Source organism: Pocillopora damicornis, chromosome 7, assembly GCF_964200805.1.
Source record: "Pocillopora damicornis chromosome 7, jaPocDami1.2, whole genome shotgun sequence".
In the NCBI taxonomy this organism is placed as follows: domain Eukaryota; kingdom Metazoa; phylum Cnidaria; class Anthozoa; order Scleractinia; family Pocilloporidae; genus Pocillopora; species Pocillopora damicornis.
In genome coordinates, this window is record NC_142676.1 from 10,479,901 (window position 1) to 10,493,505 (window position 13,605).

The following is a 13,605-nucleotide window of genomic DNA, read 5'->3' on the forward strand; positions in this document are numbered from 1 at the left end:
GCTAGTGTCAGTCGAAAGACGGTACCAACTAGCTCAGGCGTGGGGAGGGTAGGGTGAAATCTGAGCCCAGTTAGTGATTAATTTGAAATTTATTACGGTTAATCGAAGGCTTATGAATTATGATCAACCTCTTCGGTCCACATATATCATGTGTCGACGGCAGATGATGAGCGAATGCCGGAAATCGAGCAGGCTTTTGAGGTGGTTAGACGCGGGTATTTGCACTGATTTTTGGCTCGGCTCTTACACGTTTATCGAATTTTGACGTGCCCGAAGCTGGGAGGTGAGCGACATTTGGAAGCGGAAGAAATTTGCGAAGTTCTGGAGGTTTTTGGCCAAGACAGTCCTGGAAGTTGCACGCCTTGTGTTTTTCCTTTGCCTTTGGAGGGGCATCAGTACAAAGTGGCGAATGAACCGTCCCAAACTCCCGCAAAATCACTTTAGACAACACAGAAAAACCAAGGTAAGTGAACTTTACTTACCTAACTGTCATTAAGCGGATTTTTGGGATGAAATGTTACGATTTGCGGAAATTTTGATCGACCGTTGCAAATTACAAACAATGTAAGAGTTCAACCAGCGCATCAAATAACTGATGTCACGCGGCCTCAAGCCCACAGGGTTCTCTGCCTGTGCAGCAATCAAATCAAAATATTCATCCCAGTATTGGGAACATAATACTCGCTGTACATGTGGTGCTAAACTACTGACATTAACGATTTGCGATCGTAATTGTCGCGGTTTTTCCACTGAATATTAGCGCTCATAAACAATAGCATCTTTCAAATGACAAGCTTATCTGAGACATCGTGACGGCTAGAGGAATAGCACCCGTTAAATTAATAACATCTTACGAACAAACAAAAACTTAAACAGTCTAGATAGATAATCCATTTTGGGTCAATGAAGTTATTTATCTACAAGATCTAATTAATTTTCTTTTTACGCGTTTTTCCATCTTAAAAGAGCCTCACAAAATATTCATTTCCAAATAAACAAGACCCGTGTTAAATCACCTTTCCCGGTTTTTTTCTGTGACAAGCGTCGCACGGTCAGCTGGGTAACCGCGCATCATAGTCAGCGGTATTATGAAAAGCCTCGTTTTCGTTTGTCTTTCCCAGTAATTCACTTCTGCGAGAATTTCTCGAAAACAATCGCTCTAGGACATATCAGAGGTAAGTGTGACTTCAAAAAAAGGTCCTCTCGCTTTATAAGCTTTGTGATTACAAAAATACTTGATGAGCGAATGTTGAAAAGGTTATAACTCAAACGAAATATAATTTGCCGACGCACAAGGATCGCGGATGGCTAGGGTATCTGATTAAAGACAGCAATATTATCTTCAACTATGCATGGTTTGCTCGGTTGGGAGCAACTCAGACCAGTCACTAATGTAGTGCATGGCACGGTGATTATTTATGACCTTGCTTTTTTAAACTCTGTATATTACTCCTCCAAACTAAATCAGTTTGTCAGTGCGTTTCTTAACCTTGCCTCAAAAGATGCGACGAATTCGAAGACAAAGGAAAATCTCGATCGTCTGAAGACGGAACCTTTACTAGCTCTGCTTTTTGAGAATTTGCAGAATTATGCGCCCGATGTCTTTTATCTTTTCTCGGGAAAATCCTAGACGATCGGCGATTTCACTGTTTCCCGAACATCCCAGATTTTTCCGACAAATGAGCACTTGAGATTGTAGAGATCCTCCCACTGTCTCGGCGACAAATCAAGAAAATCGGAAACGTTTCTATTTTCCTAATGCCTTCCCAGATTTTTACGATGATGGCGATCATTAACCTTGTTCACGGTGTATGAAAGCTTCGATTCTCACGGTCGAGGAAGTCGGTAATAGTGTTGCCTCCCTACCAGTCCTCCAGTTGCTTAGCTACAGTACCCCTGAGTCACAATTGAAAATGGTGTGCGCAATTATCTCAATGGGACAGACGTCTGTCGATCCATCGATATATTGGCAAAATCAGGGAACGTCGGGAACAGTGAAATCGCAGATCGTTCTATTTTGACGACATGGGAAAACCAGTCTTATCAGGTCTTAAACTTTAGAAATAATCACACGAGTTTGGATCTCAGATACCTTTTCATGCAAAAGGGGGTAAGAGTTACCCGTTTCTTGGAATGAATATTACTGCTATACAAACTAGCACGTCCGGTTGGTTACTCTGTGTAAGATATCAGGAAAAATAAACGTGTACATCTCCTTTGTCTCAGCCAAAATGTGCTTGATTTAGGATTTCAACTAAGTCGAGTACGTATATCATATATACTAAAGTTTTCAATCTAATTTAAAGGTAATGCACGGCCCATTGACAAACTAAGAAAGCAATCTTTGGGTGTTTGAGTGGGAAAAGAAATAATTCTTTGGTGACAATGGACAAAAAGAAAGAATTCAAGACACTATGTCCGCCTACAAGTGTTCAGGGTCACATTCAACAGATTTTGAAGCAGAATAACAGCCTCTCTGGTCAACTCTCAGAAGAGTTAGAAACTATCGTTGCAACCTTAGTAGCACTTCCCTTCAAAGATGAACTACAGCGAGGAATCTTCCTTGAACAAGTACAGAAATTGCAAGGCTACCACATCATTCAGATTTTCAACTTAGCTGTTGCTCCATGTCGAAACTCTGTGGTGGAATCTTCCATACATTTTGGGCAAAATTTCAAGAAACTTGTTGATATTTGTATCCTTTTTTGTTACACCTATGATGTGTCGAAGCGAGTTGCCTTTTACTATTACACGAGCGCTTTACAATTCTGTTTTCCTTCTGACACCAACCTGAAATGCCTGTCTTTGGGAGTTCTTTCTAACTTACTGAAACTTGTACAAATTTTTCAAGATGGGAAGTTAAAGGCTTCGGCTGACTCTTATTATGATGATAACTTTATATTACTCGGCAAACACAATTATACCAAAGATTTCTTCAGCAGACTGCTCCAGGTTCTTGACAGTAGACGCAATGAAGACTATCTGGTCGAGGTCATCGATATAACAGTAAGGTTAGCCTCGGTAGACGACAAAGATGTGATCAAATCAAACGATCATGTCGGTGCACTGCGAGAAGGACAGACGGTTTCATCATTCTTGGTAACCAACTGGATGAAACTTCTGGAATCAGCGAATGTCAGCAATGCTTTTGCATGTGCTTTAGCGGCAGTTGATCTTTCCGGAGAGAAAATCGAGCCTCTCGGTGTAGGTTTCCAATATTCAGCACCCACTTTACCTTGTCAAAGTACCATTTTCTATTTTTTGGGGGTTTTAGAAGAAATGAAAAGGAAGGCCGATAACCTTAGGATGCCCAACGACAAGACAAGGATGGACATACTTTTAAACCATGTAGATCACTTCTGCATCCACCCTAACGTAGCTGCCTTATCCCTTCAGTTGCTAGCAGCGATTACTATTTCCAATGATGTCTTGAGAGAAGTTCTCGATGGATTCTTTCACAAAGAAAGAACTGAGTCACGATTCTTGGAAGCAGCGCTCGCCCTCCTGTTAAAAGGTCTGTTGCTATGTCCAAACGGTGAGCTACTCAACAAAGTCATGAATTTTTTGATAAAAGCTTTTTCTGATGACCAAGGCTACGGAAATCTTGCTTGCTTGTTGGCCCTTTTGGATGAAGGATCAAGCAGCAATACGGAAACAGCTGAAAGTGTACTGAATTTCCTAGAACAACTTCCTCGCACTTTGTTGCCTTCGATGATGGTCTGGAGAAATGTGCTTTGGTGGCTAACTAAGATCTTCCCAACCTCCTTTCACTTGCGTCAAGAGGTATTGGTCTTGATTGAGAAGACTTCAGCTGCAGCCGCAGGACTACCAGTTGAACGGCACTGGCTTGAACGCCCTCCCTATGGACTGGTACCAACTTTACAATTTTTAGGAAGGGTGTACCATCAGAATTGCACAGAAGAAGCTAAGAGCGAGATGATTCGGCTGCTCACCTATTGCACTCTCAATGAAACAACTAGCAACTCATGGGCTCCTTCATCAGATCTGGATCTTGTTGAATTCTTAAGCGTGTGTGAGCAGCTGCCGTTTAACATCAAAAAGCATCTTCTTTGTGATTCAAACCCATCCCTTAGGAGGCAATTGAAAACACTTTGGAATGAATTTTCTACTAAAACAAGATCAAGTCAAAATCATATGTGTAAAGGAGAAATCTTGAATGAAGTTCTCTCAATTATCATGACTTTTTCTGCCGAAGAGGGATCTGCGACCATTCCTGAAGATATATTGGAGGCGTTATTATCCCTATCTAGACTGCCGCTCTCAGGTGAAAGAAAACTTAGAATCATCAAGTGCCTTTCGAATAAATCTGAAACTAATTATAAGATTGTTCTCTACATTCTGCGACTAATGCAAACACAAGCGTGCGTCCTGCAAGAGGAAACAAACGAATACTTTGATCTTTTTTGGCATGCAGTTCTGGATGCTCTCAAAGGCGACCATCTGTCATGTGAACAGCTACTTTCCAGTCTGCATTCCACTACTCAGTTTCCTTCAACTAATGTGTTAAAAGTGTGGACCTTTACTGCCAGCGGACTGATATCGCTGGGATTATATAAGGAAGACATCGATGTGAAAGTTTGCCGCTCCGTTCTTAGTATGGCCACGGGGTTTGGTTCCCCATATGAGATTTTGCAACTTTTCTCTCTTACGAGATCAACAGCTCTCAGACTAGCTTGTCTATCCAGAAGTCAAACGGAAGCTTGTTCGTCCCTTAACGCTCAAGAGTCTTTTAAAGGGTGCTCTACTAAGAATTTCGATCTTTTGGAGATGTTAGCTCGAGCTGCTGGAGCTATTCTGCATTTTAATATTTTCTCAACTATGAATAAGTTGGTATTGATCCAGAAAATGTGCAATATTACTCTTAGTAGTCCACCAACTATGGCAACATTGACAAGTGCCATGCACTATTTGCTTCCCTTTTTTCAAGTGTCTTTAGGGAAAGGCAGTGTTTCAAGCCATGAGGAAATCCACTTGCTTAATCAGGTCATCGATATCTTACATGATTCCGCACTGCTGAACAAGCTGGCAAGAATGCCAACAGCCGTAAGAAGAGACCTTTCGTCTGCTTTTTCTGTAAAGTTTTCCTCAGTGTCTTCCATAACTGACGGGCTAAAAATTCTTGTCCTCATTTCCTCGATGCAAGACTTGGCTCAAGCATTCTTCGACCATTTAGGACCCTTTATCAAGGTGGCCATTGAAAAGATGTCATCACTGAAGGGCGTTCTAGATGTTTTCGAAGAGCTGGTGCATGTTATTCGTAATGTTCGACCAGAGCTGATTCCTTTCACGATGCTCAACGTTTCGTTTCTGCTGGGAAATCCTGTCGATCAACAAGAAAAACAAAAATTTTTGTCTGAAGTTTCCGCGAGGTGGAAAATTCCTCCTAGCTACCAGATATTGTCGTATTTTGAAGTCCCAAGACTACTTTGGAAAATTTACAATTTTTCAAATGATTCATCGAGGACAGGGGAGTTGATGAAGCGTCTGAGAGAAATCCTGAGGAAAATCAGCGCCGATCGATTTCACTCTGAGTGGCATTTTGGATGTCACCATATTATACCTAGGACAAGAAGAATTGCATGTTGTGAACTTGAGTGGCTTGTCTTTTATTCCGCCATTTCAGAAGAAGATGCAGGTCTTGCACTAGATCTGAGTAATCGTTTCTTCCAAGTTAGCTCTGGTCGACAGGCGAGATGTTTGAATTTTTCTGACGTACGAATTGAAGATGGGCTCTTCAAGTTTAAACCTTATGAAGATGAAACGCCTTCTGGGGTACGTAGCAAGGGTCTCTGTGCAACACCCGTGGTCAAAGTGGAATCAATCCCCACCGACAAGAAGGTGGGAGAGGCCATTTTAACCCCAGTCTTAATGGCCGTGCAAGTCATTTATCACTTCAAACGCCTAGTCGTACACAAGAATCAACTTCATGAGAATTCCTGGGCGTTTTGGAAACTCATCTTTGAATCAGAGAAACAATTTCGGTGTGCAAAAGGATGCAAACTCTCCGTAGACGATTTTATGCATTCTTTTTTATCGATTCTAGCCGAGGCGCCGTCCTTAGAAATTGTTTTTCACTGGGCAAAACAGCATGACCAATTCTGCCCGCATTGCTGCTCAAAGGTTATTGTAGAGGCTTGTAAGGTGCATCGGAACGACCTCGACAAAGAGACTGCCTTCAATTTTCACACGTTAGTCAGTGAAACGTTGTCTAAGATGCAAATGCCTCGCTTTCTTTACTTCAGACGTCTCAAGCCTAGCTTTGAGCAGCTACATAGGTTTCTGGAGAAGCAGTTGCACATTAAAGTAATATCAAGTGTTCTAGAGCTATACAAAATCAACATCCAGGCTGGTGACACTGTCGGCGAGATTGTCTCTGTGTGGTCTTCCATTGAACAGTCACTGGAGCTGGTGAGGGAAATTCGTCTTTTGTGCGAAAAAGGCGTGATGTCTTCCTTGAACCGTTTGCAAAGTGAATTTATATTACAGTTACTTGAATCATTCGCTCACCGTTGCAAGAATTCGAGTGGAGATCTTTTAACTAGGCTAAAGAAACTTCATGAGTTATACGACCAGCTGAGAGATGATCCGTATGGCCTTACCAATTTGCCTAAGTGGAGGCAGACGACGATAACAGACGGATTTTCTGCTCGGGCAGTTGACTCTTGGTGTCAAGCATTTCTTCTGACGCCACTGAAGGATCTGAAATCACACGACATCGAAGCCATTTTTTCTCTAAGCTCTCGCTCTTTGCAGCTTGCTAATGTAGACTCCACGTCGCTGCAAATTAACACACCTCTGCCTGAGATGATCAAGAGAGTCATCTTTCCTGACGATGGTTTTCAAGTGAGTGATGGAGAAGGCATCAAGACGGGTGAAACTAACGAACGCATACGATTAGCTAGATTGCTAAGCGAATTCGTCAATATCTTGAGACCTCTACAACCTGAAAAAAATCTCAAAGATGCTAATGTCAGAGAATTAGTTCTCGATGCCTGCCAAAGGTTTTGCGTTAGCTATGAAAATAAAGAGGAAGGGATCAAACATCTCTACAAAATTCATAACCAGACACTGAAGTCTCTATTGACAGAGATCTTTGGTAAGGGAACATCTCTAAGGAAAGGAACCGACGAACCAAGAAGAGATGCAATGTCCGCTGCGAGTCAAGCATGCTTCCTGCAGGAGTATTTTCCAGCTGCTCTGAGATACAAGGAAGTGCATGAATCGTTGCTTATTTTGCTGAGGCGTTGGCTTACTGGGATCGTTACCAAACCAACCCTCGTCTCTCATACTCGAAACATTTTGCAGCCTCTACTTTCACATCAATCCTCTGATGACTCTAATGATGACCCTACTCTAGTGGAAAGATTACTTGTCACCATCCAAGGGCGCATTTTATCTATCGAAAGAAATCAATCTCTCATCGCGCAATTTCAAGCAGTAGGATACAATCAAAGGGAACCAGACAGTCCAGATCTGTGGTCTTCACCCAAAATTGAACTTCCTTGCTACCTAAGTGAGCGAAAGTCGCCGAATGACACAATATCTGATGTCCTTAGATCACACTGGAATGAATGGAAGGATCTCCTTTCCATCTACCATGTTGAATTTGTTCAAGTCGGTGATGTCAAAGTACAGAGACACGACCTCTTTGGAGCTCAGGCAACCTTGGAGGAGATGGAGGAACAGGTTACCGCCGTAAAGGAGTGCGCCAGACAGCTAAGCTCGGAACTTTTTTCCCATGATTCCTTCCACTCAGCGGGAGAACTGGACAGACGTATCGAGCAGCTGATACGTGGAGAAAAACAGCATCGAATGGCCAATGAAAAACTATGCAAGAGCAAGAGGGTAAGTAAGGATATAGATCATAACAAAAATTTTCTTTGTGATGATTTTATGGTGATCTAATCGTATTTGAGCAGCTAAGACTTTTCACAGGGATCCGTCTTAAGTCTGGGACACTAATTACAACTTTCAAAGCAACAAATTGTCACTACGAAGAATTAAATTTCTAGCCCTGTAAAATTAAGTGCTATATAATTATAGCGCAGCAATTAAGAATCATGTCATTTCAACTGGTCACAAAAACAAGTTTGACAGATCATGCTATATTTTGGTACTGTAAAACTTTCGATTTAGAATTAAGTATGTTGTCTCTTTCTCCCGAGGAAATTATGCTGCTTTAAAGTTAATCGTTGTTATAACGCAATGGAACTTTCCATTTCTTTTGGTAGAGTAGAAATTTGGGCATAACATTTAAGGGGAGAAGTATGAGAGAAAATCACCTCGCATGCTAATGTACATTGGAATAAGGAGTACTAATCTAAGTAAAAATCACACTATGATGATTCTTTTCAGGATTCTGAAATGAAGAAATTTGTCGCTGTTTGGGAGAACCAGTTTTTCGAACAGGTCACCCTGTGCTCGGAGAGAATTCCAGGCAAGTCGAAGTTTCTTTAACTGACTCCTTCAGTCGGCTATTGATAAATTCACTGTTGCTTAGCTTTTGCAAATATATTTCAATCGAAAAATGTTAGCCTCCAACATCAAGCATCATTATCTCCGATTGAATAGCCGAGTGATTTACCATACTCCACATCAATAGAATTTGTGTGATTTGCTTTAAAAGTACTTGTTCTTAAGAATTAATTGTAGGAATGCTAAGCCATTAGGAGACAGTGTTTAATGGGGCTTACTCCCCACGTAATATACCGCTGAACGGAGGGAGTTTATAATTTTTCAACACTTTTTTTAACAATACTAATTTGACACTCAACCGCAAAGGATGTTATGCTCCCAACGGTTTCCACGCCGAGAAACCTGTGATATGCGCTCTGTCCGTGGATAACAGGATCTTGACCGTATTCAAAGAGGAGAAAGGGCGCAGAGAGGAAATCGAAAATGTTGAGGTGAAGCTCTTTGAACCTGGTTTGTACGTGTACGGGTTGCATACCAGTGGTCATGAGTACGTCACTGACGAACTATGGGCCGCGTTTTATAAGATGCTATTAGAAAAACGATTGGTGCCCAGAATTGTCTTGTCCAACGAAAGCCCAGGATTTAATTGGATAAAGAATTTTGCACAACCTGGTAAGTATGCAATTTCTATAACGCATCAGTTATGAATCATACAGTCAATCTGATTTGGAATGAAAAGAAAAACAGCTGTTAGCCGAGATAGCTAATTTTCCCTTACTTGGTTATTCATCCCTTTCCCTGATCTTGAAGTAGAAAAATAAACCATGCGCATCAAGTGCTTCCAGAATGTAGAAATGTAAGGGTCCATTTGAGAATTCTTCAGCTCTGCTTTTCAGTTACTGAGGTGTCTAGTCGGTGGGCTTCGACCAAATCCAGATATGAGAAGTGTTGCAATTGTAGTATTTTTCTTATTTATTGCATACAGCCAAAAGTCTTCCTTATCCCAGGAAGTGGGACCTTCATGAGGGGATTGTTCCTGAAAAGGAAGATTATTTCGACCACTTCCCACTCTATGCAGCGTTGTGGAACCGCGAGAGTGGATTGACAGAATTTGTCACTCTAACGACCAAGAACGTTAGCAGTTTTCAGTTCAAAGATTTGAAGGTATTAAAAAATGTCAGAGGAACATATTATGCATGTTTGATAATTATCATAGTGGCACTGTTTTGCTCCTACAACGATGCAAAATACTTGTATTTTAAAATATTTGTGGTTGCCTCCCAGTTTCCCTCCCCACGCCCGCACCTTGCTATGAGCTGAATTGAAGTGTTGCCAATTAAAACATCATTACCAAAGCACTTAGTGTTCACAGTATGATGCCCCTTTTAGAACGCTGAGCCTATGCATAACTCTCCTACATCTATGTAATATGTAAAGGGCTAAGTTAGTGAGGTTCTCTACCTCGCGCCCTCTAGTTCTTACCGTTAATTAATTTATTAAAATGTCTGGCAATGCTTCAAACGTCACATCAGAAATCTTCATTTTTATATCAAGGACCCCAACATCGTCGAGAACCAAGAAAAGAAGTCGAAGCAAATGATTGGAGAAGCTATTAAGCAACTCAAACACGAGCTGCAAATTTTACATGGAGAGGACGAGCCGACCAAAAGAACTTTGGCGGGAAGATTAGCGGTGTTGGTCCGAAAGACGGTGAAATGCATAGTTGATGGGGTACATCCTACGCTACAGATGGTAGATCAACATATCGATATGAATAAACTTGCTTTTCGACGCCCAGAGGTGGATAGGAGTGATGAGGGTCGACAACAGTACGCAGCTGCGGTACTTCGTGCGTGTGAGCATGCGCGATTGATATTTACCTCGAGTGCAGGACAATAACTTGTGACAAAAAAGTCAATATTAGCACTAGGAAACTTTTTGGAATTAAATCCCCTCAAAAGATCGAACCATTTCAATTTACCAATAATGTAAACCAAGCTTGGTACTTTTTTTCCAATCAGCACTGTAAAACCTCTTTACTTAGAGCCTCAGACAGATCTTAATTCCCGATATCCTCGGTATCTTAGAAACTCATCGAATCTAAAATCTAAGTTGTTATTGGCTCTTCACACAAACCTCTTGACTCACAAATTTTTCTATACCTTTCTTTATTACTATCATTACCATCTTTTTCTTACCTACTTACTCTATACACTCTATTTTTCTCACAAATTTTATCAAACTAAAACGTTGAAGACTACTTACCTAGGATTAACGTTGGAGCAAAAACAGTACAGGGCTTCGTCTACGTTTCTCTTCACTTCGTATTTATTCAATCATTTACTTATTGAAGGGGACGCACGTTTTTGACAGCACCCATGAGATTCTTAACTTTAGCAATTGGATTTTCTATTTCTTAAATATTTTGAACTTGTTTTCTTGCAATTATAATTATAGCTGGGGCGCGCTTCTTTATGTTTACGAGTGTTAAAATAGTGTTTGGCGATAAGTGTTAGATGGTGTAATAAAAGTTCGAGGAGTATAGTCACAGAGGAAAATTTTTCCATGTTTGATATAAATCGTGTCAGGCATTGAGAAAATTTTCCCCAAAGGACTTCGAATAATTGCACTTCAAGAATAAGAAGTAAGGCTTTCGGTTTCGTTTTCACAGCAGGAACAAGAGTCAAACTGCTTAACTCCTATTAAACTAGAATTTCAACGAAAATCATGATAGGACTCGTCAATGAAGAAGTTTAAATTAAAACTCTCTACTTTTTATTTCGTTGGTGCACTTAAAAGCGAGCGAGTAAATCTGTCTTGTTTCCAGCTGTATTTATCTCTGTCATCTATTTAGCTTGGCTCATGAGTGGTGTTGTAGCTATGTTTTAGTGCGTCGTTGATACGTTTCCCTGCATATTTTTTTACTGGATGAAAAGGAGACTTCAAAGTATCTTTAGAGCCATTACTGCTGATAATTAGTCAGTAAGTAAGTCGTACTAACTTACTCTAGCAACTTTATTCAAGGTGCTTTGAACAGCAAAAATTTGTAATCGTTATAATAGTAATTAAAACTGGTATTGTAGTTTAAAATTTAACTGCAATTCTCCACCTGGGTGCCTGTTGGCACTGCTGCCTTCTACAATAGAGCTCGAGATCATGTCGCAAAAGAGGTTAACGGTGGCTCATTTCGTCGCAAACACAACTGTCAATCCGAGTTCGCAACAGAGTGCATTTCAAGCTCGAAAAACTGGTATGAATATAGATGAACTTAAGTTGGAATAACGTTTTCTCATTCAAAGTTGTATGCACCCTCAAGGAAACTGGCTTATTGCTTCCTCAAGCTGTCTAAAGGTAATTCCCCGGAAATTTTTTGCAAACCAAACTCGGCGATCGAAGTGTAAAAAAAAAAATAACTCAGCTATGCAAATTTATTATTCAAGAGACATTCCAATGCTCTGCTCCTCGTCTCCTCAGTCTCCTTGGCAACTGTCCTCCACAAAATGGAATCATTGGCCCCATCAAAAGATCATTACCACAGTTAATAAGAATCACAGCGAATTCCTTTCAATAAACCTTTTTTCTTGTGTGTCGACTCACTTGACTTGTGTCACAGGAGCCTTTTTCTCCCAAAGAAATCTCAATTTAGTGAGTTCTGATATCCTTGAATTATGGGGGTAAATTCCTAAAGATACTATGGAGCTACGTCGGTGGGGGCTGTTACAAGATAAGTGAGTTTTTCAAATTAGTTGACACTGGCCAACGTAGAAAGTTTCTAAAGCTGAGGTTTGGAGTGTTAGCCCTTTATCAGAGCGTTGGTCGGGCATCGGTGAATCCACAGAGATTGCGATGGTAACTTCAATTACCAGGCTCACCAAACCAATTTTTTGTTAAGTTAAGTTGTACTTTACAAGTCTATTCTTAGCTTTCCCTTCCTCGCTGAACAATTATGGTTTAACAAAAGCTTGTTACATTGAATTTAAGACGAAATCCTGAAATTTAGAGCGTACGCGCCCATACCAAGGGCGGTTACTGAAAAATATTTTGTGTACGATGAAATTATATTGACTTAGACTCCATGTCATATATCTTTGCTTAGCCTAGGCTTTGCACGTGCGACTTAAGAATCTGCTATTCTACTGAAGAAATATTTCGATGACTGAGTTCTGAACGCATATCAAAGATACATGTACAACCCCTGGAAAAAATCAGTTTCCATTTGCTTGGGCGATGAGTAAACACAATGACTTTAGCTCACCAGAACTGTCCCAAAATGTGTGAGAGAAGATTAGGGGGATTTTAAAGCAGGTTTCGACCCTGTTGGAGCAACATATCAAAGAGTTGAAAACTGTGCCAGCATCAGTGATAATTCGTTTCAAAGAAGAAGTCCAACAAGCTTCCTTGAACATGCTCAGAGATTACAGGGAAACCACACCGTTCAAATTCTAAATGTAGTATAGCTGTTCCTTTTGAAACCTCAGAAGAAGAACCTTCGGCCACTTTTCTGGAAGTGGTTAACAGGTCTGGCGACATTTGTTTGTCCTTTTGTTACATTTGACACGCGTAACTTCATATTCCGTGAGTCAGATCAATGTTTCCAAACGGTCAACTGCTTAAAAGAGTTTTCAATTTGTGGAGAGAAACCTTTACTAACATTCCCTTTTTAAAACGCAGGCGGATCACATGACAAGACGGATAACATGTTGCGAGCTGGAGTGGCTCGTTCTCTATCCTTCAGTCTCCGATTAAGAGGCAGCTTTTGCATTTGAACTAAGATGCCAAGCCTTACAAATATTATCTTGTCCCCTTAGATGTTATGCGTTTTGAAGATGGATTATTCAAGTTTGTGTCCGGAGAGAATGAGATGACATCAGTTGCAGACACCTGACTAGTGCATCAAAATTCTCTTTCGATTTTCAAGGGCGATGACTTTGAGAACAAATGCCTATATCTGGCCTTGGTACTTTTCTTTGGTTAAGAATGAATGAATAAGCGCCAGGCCATATATGAGTGTTTCGAACTCACAGGCGTTCAGTCGCTAAAACGTAGCGGGGTTACTGGACGAAGTGATAGTGGTGGGTTAAGATGCGTAGAAAACGCCGTTCCGGCGTTGCACGCCGACGCAAACTCTTCTTGTTTTTTCGCTCCGCTGCGTTGTTCCCTCACTATTGC

General features: G+C 40.9%; 1 protein-coding gene across 3 annotated transcripts; it reads left to right on the forward strand.

The window, feature by feature from the left end:
* The first annotated feature begins 50 nt into the window (after positions 1-50).
* Positions 51-11,526, forward strand: LOC149042504 (uncharacterized). 3 transcript variants are annotated; one of them, XM_089213060.1, is made up of 6 exons: positions 51-463; positions 2,307-7,866; positions 8,377-8,458; positions 8,803-9,108; positions 9,422-9,600; positions 9,991-11,526. In XM_089213060.1, the coding sequence occupies exons 2-6, from the start codon at positions 2,386-2,388 to the stop codon at positions 10,333-10,335; spliced, it is 6,393 nt and encodes a 2,130-aa protein (XP_089069186.1). In that variant the 5' UTR covers positions 51-463; positions 2,307-2,385; the 3' UTR covers positions 10,336-11,526. The 3 variants fall into 3 exon arrangements, with proteins under 3 accessions (XP_089069186.1, XP_089069185.1, XP_089069187.1); XM_089213059.1 differs by having other exon boundaries at positions 427-1,175; XM_089213061.1 differs by lacking the exon at positions 51-463 and having other exon boundaries at positions 1,182-7,866.
* The last annotated feature ends 2,079 nt before the right edge of the window (positions 11,527-13,605 follow it).

Bases quoted from the DNA above. Each gene is read 5' to 3' on its own strand.
- LOC149042504 (XM_089213060.1), top strand. From the start codon at position 2,386: ATGGACAAAAAGAAAGAATTCAAGACACTATGTCCGCCTACAAGTGTT. The intron at 7,867-8,376 runs GTAAGTAAGGAT...GATTCTTTTCAG, and splicing joins AACTATGCAAGAGCAAGAGG to GATTCTGAAATGAAGAAATT. The intron at 9,109-9,421 runs GTAAGTATGCAA...TATTGCATACAG, and splicing joins AAAGAATTTTGCACAACCTG to CCAAAAGTCTTCCTTATCCC.